Raw genomic sequence first — 21,716 nt, forward strand, 5'->3', positions numbered from 1 at the left:
AGGTCACTGACTCTTGTTATTTGATGTTGAAGTTTTGGTTGTAATAATTTTTGTGTGTGTGTGTGTGCGCGTGCACGCGCGTGTCTGCAGGTCAGTGTGCATTCGTAGTTTCTGGTGAGATGGCACTCAATAGTCACTATGTTTTCTGTGCCTCAGCAGTGTAATATTTTAAAATCTCTCTTTCTTTCTCTCTCTATCTTTCTTTTGTTCTTTCTTTGTCTCTCTCTATCTATCCATCCATTCATCTGTGTTAAAAGCTATGACTTACTCTTGTATTCTAGGTGAAAACCTGCTGCCACCACACTGATGTCACTCTGAAAGTGCAGAAGTAGTTGGTTGGATGTTGAGTTGAGGAGTGCAGGGGCAGTGGTTCCTGTAAAAGACAGAGATAGGCTGCATTAGAAATCAGAAATGCACATAATACATATGACATAGTCAGTTTACACGCAATGCATAACACACATTACATTAAAGATAAAGTATTATAAGTAGGCTGTTCATGCTGTAGAATCTGCAAGAAATACATTTCTACATCACATGACTATCAGTCAGGATGTTATCTGCCCGAGCTACAGCTGAATGAAAATTGTTTATCACAAATGTAAATGACCTCTTCAGATTTATTTAATATTTCCAGTATGATTTTAAGGGAAATGAAAATGAATTCAAAAATTTAAAAAACATATTGTTTTTACATTATTTTAGTGTTAATTAATTAAGTTGTTAATTAAGCTTTTACAGCACATTTTATGTGGGTTCCAGCTTTTCCTCTTTACTGTTCCTCAATGTCACTCACCATCATTCGCAATTGCTTTATCCACCGGTCAATTATTTGATCTGTCTACCTTGCAGTCTGTCATTGGACATTATGACGAGCTTCAATGAATTATGGAGCTGCTGAGTATGTCCAATAAGCATATGTCTTATACTCAGAATTTCTTGCTTATCTAGTATACATGGGGGCATTTCTCTGGAATGCACTACATACTCTATTTTAAATCATATTTAGTATGGAAATGCAAATTTGAATACAGCCATAAACATTTGGCAAAATATACATATATATATATATATATATAGCATATGAGTTTAAGCATGTAGGAGAACGACAGTGTCTGGTGTAAAGCGCAAATTTCCTTTTCTAAAGCCAGTGTTTGAATTGACCATTCTGGGCTACTGTAGAACAGCATGGCAGACTCTGTAGAAGAAGACCCTCTCTGTATGTAAATAGCTCCACATAAACAGCTCAGTCTATATAACCAAAACACCACAATTTTTAGTTTCAGGTGATTACAAACGAATGAAAACATAGTGATGAATATTATATTCCATTTCTGCCGATAGATGCTCCTAAATCTTACATGCTGAAATTTAAAAAACACTGTGGGGCTTTTTAGCAAGTGTTGTTCAAAGGGGAAACACCACCTAAATTAAGGACTCTGCTATGTTATTTCAATGGCCAAGTGCAGTTCAATTGCTATTTGTGAACACGAGCTACTCACTCTCAAAGCCAGAAACCAGAGAAGTAAGTCTGAAACTGCTGATGTAATCAAGCACAAAGTCTAGAGATGCTCCATAGCCAATGAATTGGAACTGATTTTCTTCTTTTTTTTTTTTTTTAACCTAAATGAGCTTTATTGTATTGTAGTGTTCTCAGTTCTGAAAAATAAAATGTGCCCATATACTTAGAACATTCCCCTAGCTCCTCTTAGTGTCATCTATAATGTTTTTATCATTTCACTGTTAATGGAGTAGTTCCCAGACTGTATACCCTATAACATCCCAAATTTGAGCTTTAGCATTTCAGTTTTTGGATTTTGGAGAGTTGTTCCTCTTTGCTAATGTTTTTGAACTGTGTCAGGCCACAGGAATAACGTATGAATTTTTAAAACGGGCACAGTTCCCCTTTAAATCTCAAGACCAGTAGGGAAATTATGTTTAGAGAGGGTGATTGACCCCTCACCCTCCATGGACAGCTAGCATTTTGGTGTCCTTATGTGAAGCAACCCTCATGTGCCCCAGTGAAGCTGCTCAGTGGCCAACATCAGATCACTGTGGTTAAATTGGGCAGCTCCCCGGTGTGCTTTCTTGAGAAGGGCACCGTCAGTTGTGTGCGTGTGCGTGTTGCCCTATGGGCGGCATGTTTCATGTGTGATAGGTGTGTGACAGGTATGTGCTTGGGGCAGGTCACAGGGGAAACTCCGCTGGGAAATTGTAAAAGGTTAGATCATTCTTTATCCCTGTCTTCTTCCTCTCCTTCCTTCTCTCGTTTTCTTCCATCCTTCACTCAGCATCATGGTGAAACTCTTCCTTTCTTCTTCTCCTCTCCCTGACTGCTTAGAAAGCAGAAGAATTCTGTCTTTTCTTGACATTTATTATTTATTTAAGATATATATCATGGTTTGGGGTATTACAACTCATCTGTCATAGATCCCCAGTGTATGCTGTATGTGTGTGTGTCTATAGTTTAGGACCTGTCATATCTAATTCTTCATAGATCTTGTGTGTGTTGGTGTGTGTGTGTGTATCTATAGTTTAGGAGCTGTCATATCTCATCCATCATAGATCTCTGGAGTGTTTGTGTGCATGGATGTCTGTGCAAGTTTGTGTGCAGGTGTGAGTGAGTGTGTGAGCATATTGTCATACCAGAAAATGACCCTAATTTAGGAGCTGTCATGTCTCCTCCATCGTATATCTCCAGAGAGTCCCAGTTGTGCTCAGTAGCAAACGTCATCACTTGGATCTAAATAGCAAACAATAAAAATAAATGAACACAACAAACTCCAAGTTCATGTATGCTGTCCTTAGTTATGTTTATTCCGAAGCGTAGACATATCCGTACCTGTATCCCAGCCCCTTCACTGACATGAATCCTCCACAGACAGTTGAGACTGTTTGGGTAGGGTTCAGGATAGCCAGGAGACAGTATTGTACCGCGACGTTCAGTCAAATTGCCACTGCAGGGAACTAGAATGGAGACATAAAATATGAATTTCTTGGCAAAGTTTATTAACTAAATAGCTAACAGATAAGACAGGTTGTTGGAGTGTTGCTCTGCATTCCCTGGGACAATATGGTGTTCAAATTACCACAACAGGGAGCCGGAGAGAGAAAATATGATAAACATTATTTATGGCATAAACTGAGGTGACAGTTGAAGCTGTTTGCAAAAGGCCTGCTCTCAGAAGAGAGATTTTATGCAGGCATACATTTAGTTTGTTAGAATTATTGTTTTTTACTATATCGGATGATTCACAGAAAAACTGATTTCTTATTTTAGAGCAGCATTTGTAAGCATTCTAAGCACATTTCAGGGTTAGTTACCTATACAGGTTGGTGTTGTTGCATTCCACTGTGCAAGGGCACCTGGCACAGCCTGGCACCGAATAGCACTTGATCCTTTCAGGAGATACCCTGGGCTGCACTCGAACCGCACCACAGAGCCAGCAGAGAACTCTGAACCGATTCGCCTGCCGTACCGAGGCTCCGGCACTGAACTGCACTGACTGTCACTGGTGCGAGGCACAGCTACGATGATGATGGTAATTACATAAGATGAGAAGAGGAAAGAGGAAAAAAAAAAGAACAGAAATATAGTTATCAGCAGACACTTCAATGTTGAACTTGAAGCGACTGGAACTTATGCGACAAGTGTATGTGAGAGAAATATGAACAAACAGAGTGAGAGTTACCTTGGTAAACAAAATGAAAGCCTCGAGCTGACTGGCCACTCTTAGCATTGAACCGCAGCATGATCTGATTGGAGGTTGCCAATGGCAATGTCTCTCCTGGGAGATATTATCACACGCAGACATATAATGATTTCAAAATTAATGTCAATAATAAAACTTACTTTCTCTCCTGAAAGCACACAGAATTTATTTTTTTCACTTTTTCAAAAACATTGCAGATAATTGAGACACAGAACAACACAAATAAAGTCCCATATAAAGACACACACAGCAAAAATGAAAATCTAAGAAAGAATAAATATCTTACATCAAAGGCAATATATCCCTGTTTTTTGTCTAACAAGATATGGGGCTGATTTATGTTGGAGCATTTTGCTTGTTTTGAGCTTTTTCTTAATACGATATTGTAACTTGTTAGTGGGGTTTTATCACTGGCTGTGAGTTACTTAATGCTTGAAATTACCAGCATTTAAAAGCAGTTTGATCAACACTGACATGTACAAAACTGCTTTGTCAAAGTCAGAATTTCTTATTTTAAGCTTATGTTAAAGTCACTGCAGTGAAATGTTTTTATGTGATTTGAGCTGTCGCAGCTACTTGATGTCATTGTCCCCTAACATTCAGACTCTGGAGTCGGCGGTTCAGTGCGTGACACATTTTGAAGAGAGAGTCTATAACAGAGTGGATAAGGCACATGGCAGAAGCAAACACCATGTGGGTAACCGCAGGATTGTTAGTTTGAAATCACTAGGGAAAGGCTGTGTTGTGGGGGACAGAAAATAGAGGACTGGCTGGATTTTACCAAAAGAGACCTCAACTATGCAGAACTTCTGAATGGTGATATTAGGGGGCTTGAGGAAAAATATTTGTTTAATATTTTCTTTGTATCAAGACATATGTACTTCTTTTTAGTGTAGCTGTGCTGGTTTTATGATATAATTTTTAAACATATAGCCTTATTTTAAGACAATTGCACTGGCATTTGCAAAATTTAAGCACATTTTGCTACATATTGAGAAATTAATTCTGAATCTTTTCTTTGTATCCAGACAAATGTACTTGCTTTTAGTTTGGCCACACTACTTTTGTTGTTATTTTGTTCTAAATATTTTTACTTGGTCTAAAATGTTTCGGCATTGGAAACTTTCCTGTTCTGTTGGAGGGTCATTTTGCTTATTTTAGATAATATTTCCCCCATTATATTACTTCACTGATTTGTTTTCGCATTGTGTATATACTCACAAATATACACAGCCTGTCTGCTCCACAGACACTCATAACCATAAATTTAACTCTACTGCTTTACATTCAGGCAAGAGTTTCTCCCTCATTTTAACTGCGAGGTGAAATGTGGTCCTCACAAGAATGAGAATGAACAAACACACACACACACTAACTCATGGGCTGATACACACACAGATTTAAATGCACACAAACACACGCAAGCAAGCAAACAAAATAATAGTGATAAATGAGAAAAACATGGTCTGGTGTGGCTGACATTTAGAACCATCATTAGCTGCATCAAGATGTGTGTGCGTATGTGTAAGTTTGGTCTGTGCATATGTGTGTTAATATGTTTGTGTGTCAGGATAATCACTCAGTTAGCTGGAACAATGCACTACAAAGCTGCTTGCCTGTGTGTGCGCTCCTGTATGCGTGCTCGTGTGATAGGGTAATGATGCGGCTAACATTATTTTGTAAAGCCTGGTGTGTTTCATTCTTTGCTGCCAGTTTTAGCCAAAAGGGGAATTTCCAACCCAAATTAACTTTAAGGAATAAGCCACCCATTCTACATTACATAAACTGGCCTCTTTCCTTTGAGCTAACTCAGATGGATGGTAGTTGGAAAGAAAGAAATTGCATAATGTGCATCTACATTTAGCCAAACAAAAACTGTCACATCCTCTAAGTTGATATTATGCTGCAATAAGCTCACTGATCCACTCAATGAGGGAAAAAGAGCACAGAAAACCCAAAGAATGTAAACTGCAGTGTAAAAATAGAAAGAAATGCTCCAGGGAACTATCATATTTCCAGTTATGTTTGTGTCTTTTCTATTTTAATTGATGTTTTTCATCATCAAACTCTGTAGTTAAATATTGGAAAAAAAATGTTATTGTCAGTTGCAGTCCTCTGTTAAACATCTTTCATTTGCCCCATGATTATACAAGCATACAACTGAATAAACATTACAAAGAAAATATTTTAAAAGCCCTGATTTCTACAGAAAGACACTAAACGCCAATTCCAGTGGGATTCCCCTGCAGCATGCCCCCTGGTCATGACACACAACAGAAGAACACGCAAGTGTGAGGCAATGAGAGAACATTTTGCCAACAACTGTGTTATCAATATTTCGCGATATTTCATTCCTCTTACCATGTCATCTATATAGATTTTGCCTCATCTTTCAATCTTGATCCATGCTAAGTGTGTTGCTGTGTAGTGACTCTGTAGCTGGGATGACTCAAAGTTGGAGGATAGGGAAACCCAGGGAGGATTGTGTTAAGGAGTATCAGCGCTACTCTATATTGTATGGCCCCAGTGAGGTGCTTTCCACTGCTGATTTCTTTTTGTAAAGATAACCCATAATGGATTTTCACCAAATACATCACTGTCAAATAAATTGTGATAACGACCACTGGTGCTGTGTTCTACAGCCCCCAAGAGCTGCTTTCTTACAGACAATTTCATTATTTTTCTTTTCCAAAGGTGTTCTCAGGAGCACCAAATAAGTAAAATAGGAAAAAGTTTAAACATTCAAACTGAATGGTGGCTTTTGAAAAATCTAATGTCATGCCAAGTCACAAAAACTAAAAAAAACAATTAAGCAATTGTTTTTTTTTTTGTTTTATGGCAGCATGAATAGCATTCCCTCATCTGCATTTGACAGTAGTATCAACCAACTGGAGACTCACCTGAATGTGACCCAGCCAGGGAGCTGAGCAATCGAGCATTCTCATTGGCTCCATCAAATAGCTCCACAGAGTCATTCATCGCTGTCTGGAATACAGCAAACTGACCAAACACCACTGAAAAAGATGAACAGACAAGATGACAAAAAATATTTAAAAAATAGAGTTAAATTAGCTTTTGTGTTGGTGTTTCAACTACAAAACCATTGTATTAGGTATTGTGTGATAATTTCTGTACTTACCAAATTGTGAAGACACAGTGATGTAGTAGGAGCAGGTCTGTCTTGTAGTGTAGTTTAGAGGGTAGTTTGGAGATAATACGACTCCTTCAGATCCTCCATACTGTCCTCCACATGGAGCTATATTGAAAGGCAGAAAAAATGCAATTCTTTTTTTCCATTTAAAAGTTCTTAAATAAAAAAAGGCTTATTTATAAACCATACTTTACATACTATTTATGTGTTTTGCAAGTGCATATTTTCTAAAGAGAGCGGACAAAGCCTTTTGCAACTTCAGGCACATTCTGTGCTTAAAGACTCTCATGTCATTTGTCAAACAGACTGACCAGTCTGGGAGGGCACTCTGCCCGATTACTTTCTTTATGCATATGCATTTGGGGAAGGATTGTGAAAATGGCAGGATCATGTAAGTGCAGATATCCTGCACTTAATAATGTTCACACAATTTACAAAGGCCACATGTGGGAAGTTATTCACCTTTAAAGAGCACTTTCAGCTTTGTGCAGATGTATTAAAAGAAGGTTGCAACGGGAAGAGAGAGCATTTAATTAACCTACATGTATTCTTTAGAAATCTCAGCAGACAAAGCCTAAACACATAACTTAAAGATGTACAGGGAAGCTGCACTGAATTACTTCTACAATAAAAACAGCCATTGAAAAATAAATAGAAATCATGATATGGATACCATATCTGAAAATTCAATAACACATAACAAAAAGGGCAATCTGAGTTATGGCCCTGTGGTCACTGAATCTGAACCAACCTGAGAACAATACACTTTGGTTTTACGTGGGATTCAAAGAAGCCATCAGCTGTATCATTTTAGAGATGGCTCAATACTGAAGGGACAGCACAGAGCATGGTTATATCCATGACAAAGACTGAGGTCTGAAATCCTGTGTCATAGTCTTTTATCAAACAAATAGTCCAGCAGCCTTGCAGACCTCACATCATGAAGGTGATCATGCCAGACACATATTAATGCATAACTATTCAAAAATGTGTTTTAAGCAAAGTATTACATTAATGTTCTAGGGAACATTTGTCAATAATTAGTATCAGATAACTGATAAATTTTAGATATTTTGTCTCGTGTTTTGACACCAATACTTCGGCATATGTTCCCTCCGTTACACTGACATTTCTTTCATTTGATTTTAAGAAAGACATTCTTTTTCATTTAACTAGAAGGTGATTAATGATGCTTACTTGATTAATCTTGCAAATCCTTCAATAAATTAAGATCACAATTTTAATTTTCTGATTTATACATGCTCAAACGTTTCTTAGTTGCTGTCTTAGTAAATGTTCTAGAATCTCGTTATCTTGTGACCTTGACATCAGGAAAAAAAACCCAACAACTTTTGATTTGCACCACTAGAGTACACCTCACAAGACAATGCATCTGAAAGGCAGGACTGGTCACTTACTGCATAATAAGCTATTGCCCATGTAAACATGAAACTAATTTCACACAGACTCCAAGTGCAAACTGAATGAAAGGCACAGTACAAATCTGCAATGTGCTTTCATGTTCTTAGAGTCACACATGAACACATGTGGGTAAGATTTAACTTGTGCTAGGTAAGACTTTACCTTGTTTAAGGCTGTTTGTAAGGGAATCATTTTAAAGTGTGGCTCAGAAGGAAATACCTTAGTGCTAGCTGCTGAAAAGCACAAGTAGGGTGAATTGGAACTGAAAAAATTGTCCATTGACATGTGTCTGAATGCTTGTTTTTCTATATGTACTAGCCCCACTATCTGTCTGTCTGTCCAGAGGCACAGTATCTCTCATCCAGTGCATGCTGGGAACCCTACATCTATGAAAAGTGCGAAATGATATAGAAAATTGATATATACAGTATATTTACAGAGAACCATTTTCTGCTTAAGCATATTGGATCTGAAATGAAACAATAACTACAAAGTTTAAACACTGACATTCAGCTTATACTTGAGGGTGTTTACATTCTAATCAGATAAACTTTACAGGGATGGCAACAATTCATAAATCTAGTCCCCAAACTTTAGGCAACAAAATGTACTGCAGAAATTTGGAGAAACTTAAATTAAATTATAATATACAGTTTTCGTTCATTCCCCTGACCTGCAGGATAAATCTGGGTGGGGAGAGTGAATGAGAAACACTTGCCCCTCTCTCATATCTATCACTGCAAAGCCCCTTAACCCCCAGCCAGCCAGCAGATCAGACAGTGGTTGTGTTGGGCAGCTTCCAGGTGTGAATGTGTGCAACTGTGCAAGTGTGATCATGGCCTTTGTGAAAAAGAGAGCTTGGCTCAAACTCCCCTGAATAAATAAAGGTTAAAATAAATAAATGAGTGACTGAAGTCTAAAGCCCACAGACATCAGCATACACTTGGTATCCTCCCAAGTGAGGCTCTGCCAGACCTGTACTGCAGCCAACTTCACTTATTGTTTGTTTCCTGAAAAGAATGATCAGTTGAACTGAGGTTGGATGACTGAACCAGCAACTGAGGCACATTCTTCTCTGTTCTCATTGGTCGTCTTACCCCTACTTTAGGATCATAGTCCTGCTGCAATGTCATGAAATTGAAAGACTGTGCAAAAACAGCAACATTGTTCAGCCACTATGGATGTCAACATCCCTTTAAACTGAAGGTCAGCACTTTAATATCATTGTCATTGTTTCACTTGGATCCAGCTTGCAGTATTTAAAGCCAAAAAAATAAAAAAAAATGTCAATGTACTAACAGTTATGGACTACAGCTACTGCAGATAACAATATGAAAGTATTTAATGCCCTTTGCTGCTTCCATCATTTAGAGATTTAAGTTGAAATGATGCATTCACATTTAAATAATGTGCCTCCTCTAAGTCTTTTTCCCTGTTGCTCGGAGTACTGCCCATTGTACTCAGAGCTGGCGAGTGTATCACTACTCTAATCTGTTATTCTTATGTATTTTAAACGAAGAATCCAACTGGCTCATTTGGCTCAAAAGTTGTTTAGTTTAGCAGAAAAATCATGTTGTCCCTTAATATCAATAAGACCCTGGCTCCAAGGCTTTGTTATATAATGTCAAAATAAAGTGCTCTTGATCTGCGTGCCGTCTATCCATGCATGCAAACCAAAGATTTCACTGGTTATGTAAATAGACTATAGTTGTAACCTTTTATTCTGACATTTATTCTATTATGTGAAATATCTTTATAAACTAGTGATGCCTTTTTTTGATTGATGGCTGATTGTGGATAGCTTCGTAACAACACAAATTATACCATGAAGGCAAAGCTTATATAGAACAGCAGTATTTGTTAACTACATGTCATTGTTTCATGAACTGAATTGGATTTCCCATGGTCAGGAGTTAAAGTCCTCAATTTATCTGAATCATTTTTCATTTATTTTCCAGAATAGATCACTCTGTGATATGTATAGAGAAAAATTGTATGTTGATATACAGTGCAAACCAAAAATGATAAACTTATTGTCTCATAAAGAACAACTACATTGTAGAACCTTATGTGAAGTACAATTTAAATAAAAATCATTCATCAATCAATCATCATTAAGTTTCCTATGTGCACAGTTATGCTCAGGAACGTTAACCACTCAATTTAGAGACTGAAAGGTTCAATGCCTCTCCAGAGGAGGACATACTTTGTTTCCTGTGTGACATAGGAGAAACTGAGAATGAGGTTCATTTTCTCTTTTACTGTCCTACACACGAAGACATATGAGGGATTTACTTTTCAGTAAAATGACCTCCATTTATGTTGATTTCTTTTGCGTGAATGACAATGAAAAATTATGTTTTCGAAGGAGAACCTCTTTTGTGGCAGAATTTGTTTGTGGGGCCTGTGATAGAGGGCAGAGTAGTATGTTTGGTGAGCAGTAAGATAACATGTATTTTGGAGTAATCACTGTAATGATATGTTAGTGTGCACGCAACAGAATAAAGAAATCAATCAATGGTAACATGATGTCTTATTAAAAACTTGAAAAACAACAGAGAAAAATGCTATAATATAGTGGCACATTTCTTATTACTGTGTTTGCAGCTCTGCCGCACCCTCTTCACTAAAGTTCTGTCCTCTTGACAAAAACCCAGCAGGACAAAAACTTTAGTGAATGAATTTATGAGGTGCTGAGCCGGTGCACAGTGTGGGATCTCCTGTATCAGCGTACTGCAATTCAAGAAGCCTATTAATCCCTGATACCACTGCATGACCCACAAGAAGCAGACCTAACACCAGCTTGATCCATCTTCAGCACCCCCAAGAGAGTTACAAACCCTATGTGTGAACAGCATATACTGCAGGTTAGGCCGGCAGAGGAAATTCGATGAAATTAGGGTAAGTGTCGGTTAATGTGAGTGTGTAGAAAACAACAGCACCAGCCAAATCTGTCAACGTCATAACCCCTAACACACATGCACACACACACACACACACACACACACACACACACACACACACACACACACACACACACACACACACACACACACACACACACACACACACACACACACACACACACACGGTGTGTTCTTATCACTTCTTTTCTCACCTCTTCTCTTGTCTTGTTTTGGTGCTTTGTGTGTCGACCTCTGTGGCCTAGTCCCATGTCCACCCACAGTATCAGCTGGGATCCCTAACAGACTTTAATTATCATCACCTCAGTGCTCAGTGAAAATGTGAGAGCACAAGGAGCAGAGGTTAAAACTGCGGTATGAAAAATGGGACAGCACTTTGTGAATTAATATGTTGCCCGGGTCATTTAGGCCTGGCTGCAGCCACTCAGATGTGAGGATTCGAAATTAGATGTAGTTTAATACAATTCACTGTTGCACACTTTTAAAAGGTAAAAATAGCCTAAATGTTATTAGCAATGTTTGATCAAATCAGAAAAAAATAATTATAATTAAGGAATGTATGTTATTTACACCAATCACTCAGCATGTTATTATGGATCCAACTGCGTACTGTGACTTGCTAGTATTCATCATGTTTACACATCTTGATAGGAGGCGGTTAGGATTAGGGCAAAGAGGTCATGGTTTAGTTTTCTCATTTTCTAACTTACACAACTCAAATACACACAAGAAAAAAGCAGTAATAACAATATTAAGACATAGCTTTTGTAGCAGTGACAAACAAAAGCAAGTTTAACTGATTGAAAAGGTGTAGACTGAAGCCTTAGCTAATTGTATCTTCCCTTTTTACTTAATTGTTTTTAACTGTTCTCTTTAGATTTATACAATGAAAATGAAAGAAACAACAAAAGCAAAATATATGCACATTCTATACACTGCAAAATCAAAATTCCAAACAAATATTATTATGCACACGCAGGTGTTTATTCCTAGGTTAAATGTTTATTATTCATATTTTTTGTTTTGGTTAGGGCTCATACTGGCTAATCTCAGATATTCTCTGAGAATGAAGTGGTAAATTTACAGGAAAAAACTCACAAATGCACTTCCAGGTGATATAGTATAAACAGCGACATAGTCCAAATAGGGACAAAGATGTAATGGATGAATTGGTCAAGCACAGGATTTTCACACAGAAGACTGTGATTAAACTCATTATTGGTAGACTTGGTTGACTTATTATTGTCAGTTTTTAGGATGCATAAATGTCATGAACGCACGCTGTGCAAATAACCTTGCTATTGTATATATCAGTTTTTTGATGTTGGAAGGCCACCCAGGATATATACACCATAGGTGGTAATAGCATTGTTGGCTATAGACACCAGGGTACTAATAGATGCTGTCTTATAATTATCATGCCTTATAGAAGCAGCTATTGGTGCTATAAACACATTAGCTCTTTTTTCTTTTGTGTGTGTGTGTGTGTGTGTGTGTTTGGGTTTGGACATCCCCCTGAGCGTAATTCCCTCAAGCAAAGTCTTCAGCTTTTTAGTGGAAACTGTGCATAAAGGGCTCAAAAAGTCCACCGGAGAGCCCTCAAGCACTTTCTGATTTCACAGTGGGACAGCCCTGAGCCCCTGCGGACTTATCAGGAACACATGTCAAAGCCTATGAGACCGTGAGTGTGGACATTAAGACTAGGCCTGTATTCTTGGCTAAGGCTTGCTCAGTAAAACCAATTTATATGCCTGGAATGAAAAATACAGCAAAACTTGGTTTGTTTTTTTCCCTTCGTTTTCCTTCGCTAGACAGTTGTTGTGCTCCCACCCACTCGTCCTCCTCCTCCCCACTCCTATCCCTTCCCACTTTCTTCCGGTTTCCTACAGCATCAGAGTAATCACCCTCTTTCTTTCCACTCTTCCTGATCTCGCGCTCTGATATCGATTGATATTTTTTTGGATTGATTCTTGTTGTGCTGCTGCATTCAAACCCTCAGGTCTAGAGGTCTTGTCTTGATCTACCCACAATCCCCCAGTGGTGCTGCTCTAGGCTCAGGTGTCAGCCTTATCAAAAGCCTTCACACACATGTGCTTTGATCACTCACACCCTCTGACACACACACACACAAATAAATGCAAAAAAATGCTATGCAAGTCACTCTCTTTCTCTCACACATCTATGCGCTTTGATCATCCACACACATACGCAAGAACACACACGTACACAACACTTTTGTAGTCCTACCTCTCACTGTCTGTGTCTCATTTTCCTTTACCTCTCACAAATATGCACACAAACAGACTCACGCAGCAATGCTTTGGGTGGTAGTCGGAGTACAGAAAAATATTTCGAAAAATGTCCTAAACTTTAAAAGTTGAGTTGCAGTTCTTCCAGGAGCTTTTTCAAAACCATAAACATAACAGTTATAGTGACTTTTCAGAGAGTAGATTCATCACAACAATGTAAATAACCACAAACTCTTGAGCGAACACTACAATAGAGCCTATTTACTTTCATCATGAAACACAGACAGCATAAAACATCTCGCAACCTAAGGAAAATGGGTTTGCCATATATAGTGCTGTATATGCAACTTAGAGGGTCTATGTCACATATACAGCACTAAATATATTATTATTTTTCAAATGACACCTTTGGAATCTTATCAAAGAACTGACATGCAAAACAGTAAAAGTAGCCTAATTAATGCAATATTTACATGCACAAGCTAACATTGCAGTAAAACAAGTACGTTTTTTAAAAGTAATTTCTTAAAAAAGCAATCTAATACTATTTTTTATTCAATATTTCATTTTTAGCTGCCTGTGATGAACCACATTTCCTTTGTCTGTCATCATGGCTGGACAGAAGAGGTGAGTGAGAGGGTTGTGATGAGAAGATGGAAGACTGTAGTAGTTTTCTATTTAGAAGATATTACAGCTAATGAGTTTGAAAACTGATTTTAGAAACGATAGTTGGTGAATATTACGCATATGGATTAAATGAAGTTGCAATGATATGACTGCAATGGCGCATTTTCATAGGAGCTGTAGTCGTTCAAATGCTAACAAATCAATTGTTGTTTAACTTTGTTTAAATTAATGAAGTTCTTATCTTCTAATGGTAAGTGCTATAGTGGATGTGATATTGTCTCATTTTATTCAGTATCAACAGTCAACTTCAAGGACAGGCTTCATCTTTTCAGAAAGACCGATGACAGAATTGCTGAATGAGAGAATGCATTGAGTTACAGAAGCTCACCCTGACGTCGTGTCATGATTTCAGTTCTCTATTAAAAGCAGCAGAGTGGTGAGTATGATGTGACTATGTTGCTGTAGTGATGGAAAAAAAGTTAAGTGAAAATGAGTGGACTTCATGTGAGAAAGTGAGCACATTGAATCTTTCTAGACTTATTGTGGCTCACAATGCAGACACAAAAAATCCTCAAAACACACGCAAGCATTCTGCATCGCTAATGGCTCTCGGGTCAAAAGGACAATTTCAGACTGAAGAAAACTATTTCAGTAAGGTCAGTCGATAAAATTATCTCAGCAACAAACAAAGGTCTTCATAATTTAAAAACACAGGCATTGTTTCGTAACAACACAGGAATTCAAGATTACAGACAAGTGCACAAACACAAAAAAGATGGTCAGCTGTGTAAATCCAATATATATATGCTCAAAGCTCAAAGCCCATATAAATGTCAGACCAATCGCAACAGCACTGTTGATGGCGTGCACACCAATTGATACACACAGGTGTCAAATCATGACATCAAATCCCCTATTTATAGCATTAAATGACTAATTAAAACCAAACTTATCAATAAAACAAGCTTTCGAACAAATATCATGGTGATGAGAAGTACATGAAATGACAGAAACCAGCTTTGGGCAAAATTTATTTGGTGTGTAATTTGAGATTATAATTTTGCCCATATTACATCCACTAACATGGAGGGGGTAAAATGTATGACCTATACTGCAGCCAGCCACCAGGGGGCAACTGAGTATTTTGGCCTTACTTTTGGGGAGGTGTCATGTTGTCCACCTTTATATACAGTCTATGGCTTAAAGGGTAACTACACCCCCCAAAATCTGCTCTGACTCTACCATCCTGATTCAAGAAATGTAACAAAGGACAGAGGGAGCATTAAATGTAGGAGGCATGGTCACGTGGGAAATAGAAAAAACTGACTGACCACCACTCAGCATAGCATGAATGGGGAGATGGTAGTCAAAGTTAACCAGCTATGACCAGCTACTGTCAGATTCTCTCTTTCTCTGCTGGATAGTAAGGGGTTCTGACAGTCACTACAAGCACATTAATGGCACTTCTTGAGAGAAACTATTTGGGCATTTGTGTTGTAGCTGGGCTAGCAGCTCTACTACACTATATGGACAAACATATTAGGCCACCTACACATTACACCTACAGGACATTTTATGACATCCCAATCTAATCTATCTATATAGATATCTATATATCTATATCTATCTATCTAACTATCTATCTACTTAAAATAGCAACCATAATATTCATTTAAAAAAAAAAAAAACAGCAGAGGAAATAATCTTGTTTATGTACAGAATTTTTTTTTTAAACTGGTGCTTAACATGCTTGCTAATGCTAATACAACCAGATGATAAGTGTGAGGGGCTACGATTAGCCAGTGTTCTCCTATTTATAACTTGGACCGGCACGAGGCTAGTTCACAAAATGCTACACCCCTTTTTATGGAATGGATAACAAAAGATCCAAAAAAATGTCAATGCAATTTGACTTGTGTTTGAATTACCCCTTTTAACACATCTGTATGCATTTATTTCTTGTTAAACAAACATTTGTTTTATGGCAATGTATAGTAATTGTTTTGCGACCTTGCTTGAAGCATTTGTGATACTTAAAAGAAATAAAAATTGATTGGTCTGCTATCATGCGCCTTCAGTCTCCCCCTGCCCCAGTGGATTAATAACCCAACAAAGTGGATGGATATTGCTTTTTGGGACATCTGAACATATTTGACTGAATTACCAGGCATCATTAAGATAAGTGTTGTCTAAAAAAACCAACCTCTTAATGGCCGACTGTTTGATCTAGGCTGATATTTGATTTGCGATGGCAGTTTGATGCTGCTATACTGTATGACTGTACTGCAGCAGCCTCCCAGTAAAGCGAATGTTCAATCATAGAATCATAGAGATAACTGTCACCAGTATTATTCACGATTTATCTCACTGACAGTGAATATTCATGTGCCTTGATTAGCTAAATAGCAGCTTTTTGGCATTTTTCTGTTTCTTCCCTTATGTGACTTTCCTTCTTTCTTTAAAAAGGGACGTGGCTTGGGTGACGACATAATGCCAGTCAGGTTTATACTTGTCGTGACAGCTCACACACGTAATAGATGTTGAAGAAACTTCTGCTGTATTAACATCATAAGCCAACAAGAATCTTTATGATTATGTGTATAGTGCAAAAGAAAATAATTTAGAGTGGAGTTCCTCTTAAACTGATATTCGAACAAATAGTATATTCACAGATTAAGAATTTAAGTATGTTTGCATGTGTACAACCATGAGTGGTTTTCTGTATTTGGAGTGTGTGTGTATGTGTGTGTGTGTGTGTGTGTGTGTGTGTGTGAGAGAGAGAGAGAGAGAGAGAGAGAGAGAGAGAGAGAGAGAGAGAGAGAGAGAGAGAGAGAGAGAGAATACTGCCTCTAGGCGGCACTCTGTAATAACTACGTCTCTCTCACTTCCTCTACCTCTGTGTCTCTTTCGCTCTCTCTCTCTCACACACACACACACGCAGACACACAGACACAGAGACACAGACACACAAGCACGCACACACACACACACAGACACACACACACACACACACACACACACACACACACACACACACACACAACCCTATCAACAGTCACGGAGAATTCCTTCTTTCTCGCACCAGCTCTTAGTTACCATGGAAACCAATAAAAGAGCGGTTTAAGATGGGAGGTGTGTGTGTGTGTGTGTGTGTTAGAGAGAGAGAGAAAGAAAAAGAGAGAGAGAAATGGTGAGTGAAAAATAGAGTAAATCAGAGACAGACAGAGGAGGTGAGATGAAGGTAGAATACGAAAGAGAGAGAGAGGATGAAAAAAGAAAGAGAGAGGAGTGTGAGAAGTAGTTACAGAGAAAAGAAAAGAAAGGGAGGAGAAAGAGGAAAGTGTGAGGGGGGTTGAAAGGGAGGAAGAGAGAAGACAGAGGGAGTGTAAGTGGAGATGTATTATTTAAAGAGGTCTCACCCTGTCTAATGAGTTTGGTCTAAAAGCCCCAGGAGCTGCCCAAAGCCAGAGAGACAGACAGGCGCACAGACAGAGAAACTTCCCTAACTATGTGGTGAAAAAATCCAACGTGCAATACGAGCCGAGAAAGGATGAGAGGAAGATCACTGGATAGGACTGGATTTAGTAAAATGGTTGTGCTTTATGTGAATTGTCCTATAGTGTAGGTGACAGAAATCTCTGCAGATCAATCCATGTATCTGGGTGACAGAGAGGACCAAAGTCAGGTCTGGCTCACTGTGAGGAAACAGAACAAACAACTCCATTGAAGACCAGGGCTAGTACTATTGAAATCTGGGTCAATCATGAGCTAAAACACCATGTACACAGTCCTTAAAAAAGTGAACATAAAAATGTATTGTTTCCAATTTATGAAATTTAAAATTATATATTTTTCAAGTCATGTGTTAACACACTAGCCAAATAATATCCCTGCTTTGTGATAAACCCACAATGACATTATGATTAAAAAATTAAAAATCTCACTGCGTAGTAATAATCTGGCAATGTGTTCATGTTTTTAACAACTGTAACAAACTGAAAACACACCTTATAACAAAATGAAATACAGTAAAACACATGAATCAATTGCCAGATGAAGTTTCAGAGTTTCAGATCATTTCTTATTCGATAGAAAACCATAATGTTGTCTTCCATTGATAGCCTTCAACTGTGACTAAAACATCAATATTTGGCTTCTGTCCATAAATACATTATTGTAGGAATAAGCATCTGCATATCACACAGAATCAATGTCAGCCATCGCTATTTGCTAATATACGCAAGATCTTTATGACGCCTCAAGGAAAGTCTGTTAACGTTACCAGACATTGGAACAGCTTCATTTAGCTCATCCAGGAAATGTAGTAGGTAAGTTATTTATAGATCAAGCCCATCCAGTCTGATTTAATAACTAAAGCTCCTTTCACACATTCACTGCAAACCTGAAATTGTCTAGACATTACCTGGAGGAGCTTCTATGAAAGATCGCAAATGTCCAAATAAGTTGGATCGGACATTAAATAGACTTAAATCTGTCAGCTCCCTAGTTTAAAGTGTGTGTAATGTCTGTTGAGCCTTTTGTGAATAGAGCATGTAATTGTTCAGAGAACTTGCTGCGAGCAGTTAGGCGTGGTGATGACGTTTCTATCATGCTGCTCAAGCAAAACTGGAAGAAAACAAAAATCCAAAAGTGAAAAGCAGGGATCATTTACACAAAGATGGTGATGAAAATATCTAATCGGAGAGATGGTGAGGTTCGCAAAATTTTGTCAGTTAGGGCCAAAGCATAAATAATCAGCAATATTCAAGGAAAAGCAAGGGACTGCTGTTCATGACCACATTAAAAATTATGTAGCTATGGTGCAATCTGGATCCTGTCGTGCCTCCTGCACGCGCTACACAGGCGCCAGCTCTTGCCTAAACCAAACAGAGGTTTTCCAGTAAGTGAGGACGCCTCTGACGCAGACAATCTTCTGTTGTACACTACAAGTGTGAAGGGGAAACTCTGGACACTGTCTGCAATTCATATTAAATATATCAATCTAAATTAGCTTAACTTACTGTTTGATTGGTTAAAGTATTTACTAAATAACTGACTGACAAAGTGACTTCCTGAAGTCTTACCTGGCTGGAGGACTAGCTAGCTGATTGGATGGAAACACTGTAAAATTAAAAAAGTGAATTAAAAAATGAGATGGAGGGACCGATTTTTTTTCTTGTCTATTAATATAACAAGTGAGATTTTCTAAAAAAAAGAATGTTTTGCTGTTTAAAAATGCATAGTAATGAAAGAGCAAAGTAATTTTCTTGATATGAAACACATTTCCAATCAAATTTTGCTGCTGAAAAACAGATTAATGCATCTTTGCATTAAAACTATGGCAGGACAAAGAAGTGCTAAGAGAAATTTCCAGATTCGAGGTTGATTAAGTAACATCTAGTAACATCCCCCACCCCCACTGTCTCTCAGACAATATTAAACAGAGTTTTCACAGGAGCCTTTTCCGAAGTGTTAAGAGGTATAAATAAGTGTGTGTTGTCTGTCTTTTGTGCTTATTTTAAAATTCCTCCCCTGTCCTGCCACCTTGCTCTGTGGCTTATTTGAATTTTTTACCCAGATGGCACCAGGCCAGGTCTCTGTCACTTTGGAGATCACGCATGCATGCACCCACACATACACACATACACACACACACACACACACACGCACGCACGCACACAGACACACACACACACACACACACACACACACACACACACACACACACACACACAATCACATATGCACTCTGAATGGCGGTTTGGCAGGTGTCACTTCCTTGGCTCTCTGAGCTGTCAATCAATTAGACAGTTCAGTCTTCAAATCCCTGACAGACTCTCTGTCTCCTATATTCACGCACGCACGCACGCACGCACGCGTGCACACACTATCTGACACAGAGAAGTTTAGGTCCCGATCATATCAAAAACTGAACATTAGAAGCATCAGAGAAGTAGTCTTTATGGCAGAACAGTTGAAGAGGTGTACCTTATAAACTGTCCACAGACTGTGGATGTGCATGCAGGAGGTTGTTTTTTGAAATAGTTGAACATAAGCAGGTTTTGCCCCACATTAGCTAACCATCAACACACTGTTTGTAACACACTGTCTCTCCTACCTTTACATGATGGCAGCGCCTTGTCCCATACTGGCTTCCCATCATTCCCCATGACACAGGTGATTGTATCCCCACCCACTGTTGTGTAGCCATGGTGACAGTTGTAGGAGACCTGGGATCCAAGTTTATAGTCATATCCTGTCCGACTGGCATTCATGATGTTACCAGGGTCAAAACAGGCCTCTCTCGGTTTTTCTGTAAAGAAAAGGGGACAGTTTGTGTTAGAAGAGGAAGAAAAAGACATTCTTCACTATCCTCGAAGGGGAGCTTTATTTTTTTCAGTTTTTACTCCACTCTTTACATAAACACAGTCCCGAAATGCACACACATGCACAAATAGGACCTATACACATGCTTTAAATGGAGAGATGTCAAAGTGAGAATGGCTGCCCATGGATACCCCCCCCCCGAATCATTAGGGGTTAGATGACCAAGGGCACCTCGGCCAAATCAAATCCCAATGGACTGAGCTACTGCCGCCCACGTTACGGGACTAATTTGGAAATAAAATATAAATTTTTTGAATTTAAATGATGAAAAATATAAATTTTCTATTTTTCATCATTTAATCCTCTGGTATTCTTTTGGATTGAGTATCAAAACAGGGCACTGCACCACAGTCTCCCATGTGCTGCAGGAAGAGGCATTGTAATCATTTTCTCTCTACATGCTGGTATTGATAACAAATTCATTGCATTTTCATTGCAACAAATAAAGAGTCAAAGCTCACAGTTACAGCTCTATGTTTCTAAAACATGCCTAAATCATTTATGCAGCCCAGTAAAGTAACTTTTAAGATTGCATAAAGGGTCAAAACTGTTGGTGGTAATTCTGGGTCAAATTTAGTTGACAGGTTGTCATTTGTTGACCCCTAATATTGATTATGTTTAAGATTCTCTTTTAACCACTAATATATCATATAGCAGTCAACCATGGTTAAAATCTGGCTTGGCTCTTTTTGAGTTGGCCTTGGGCCAGCTTGCTTGCTTTACTATGATCACCCAATAAGAATGTGATATTGGGCCTGACAGAGAGATACCGACAGACAGAGAAGGAGAGAGAGAGAGAGAGAGAGAGAGGGAGAAAGAGAGAGAGAGAGAGAGAGAGAGAGAGAGAGAGAGAGAGAGAGAGAGGGCAAGATGGAAGTGAAACGGGGAGATGATTAAGGTTGTATTTTAATTAGAGAGATGGCAGATGAAATGTAGTGAATTAATGACAAAAGAACAGAGGTGTGAGGTAGCGTGAGGAGACAGACAACAGAGAGGAGATAATCTTTTTTTAATTAGAGATAAATGGAGTGAGAGAAACAAGAGAAAAAATACTTTATAAAACTTGACAGAGCAGATCTCGTCTCTACTCAGTCAAACAACTAATCATCAGCTCCACATTGGCTATGGCTGCTAAATCACCCCCAGTCAAGCAACATCTGTAAAACCAGGATGAGTCACAGGCTGTGAAAGTAAACAACTCATGGGCTGACATGGAACAGCGTGCCCTTTCAACTGAAAGACA

The 21,716-nt window shown here is 38.5% G+C and overlaps 1 protein-coding gene across 2 annotated transcripts in view; it reads right to left on the reverse strand.

Moving 5' to 3' along the window:
- The window catches only part of LOC121944114 (CUB and sushi domain-containing protein 1-like), a 464,794-nt gene that overhangs the window by 92,123 nt on the left and 350,955 nt on the right, over nucleotides 1-21,716 (reverse strand). For both annotated transcript variants that reach the window (XM_088078923.1, XM_042487796.2), the window contains exons 32-39: nucleotides 20,205-20,399; nucleotides 6,853-6,969; nucleotides 6,614-6,727; nucleotides 3,693-3,788; nucleotides 3,325-3,528; nucleotides 2,843-2,967; nucleotides 2,647-2,743; nucleotides 269-373 (exon numbers count right to left, since the gene is read on the reverse strand). In XM_088078923.1, coding sequence (XP_087935049.1) covers nucleotides 269-373; nucleotides 2,647-2,743; nucleotides 2,843-2,967; nucleotides 3,325-3,528; nucleotides 3,693-3,788; nucleotides 6,614-6,727; nucleotides 6,853-6,969; nucleotides 20,205-20,399 — 1,053 coding nt within the window. The remainder of the gene's footprint in view (nucleotides 1-268; nucleotides 374-2,646; nucleotides 2,744-2,842; nucleotides 2,968-3,324; nucleotides 3,529-3,692; nucleotides 3,789-6,613; nucleotides 6,728-6,852; nucleotides 6,970-20,204; nucleotides 20,400-21,716) is intronic.

This window comes from Plectropomus leopardus, chromosome 1 (genome assembly GCF_026936395.1).
Source record: "Plectropomus leopardus strain MGB_pleo_1.0 chromosome 1, ASM2693639v1, whole genome shotgun sequence".
Taxonomy (NCBI): Eukaryota; Metazoa; Chordata; class Actinopteri; order Perciformes; family Serranidae; genus Plectropomus; species Plectropomus leopardus.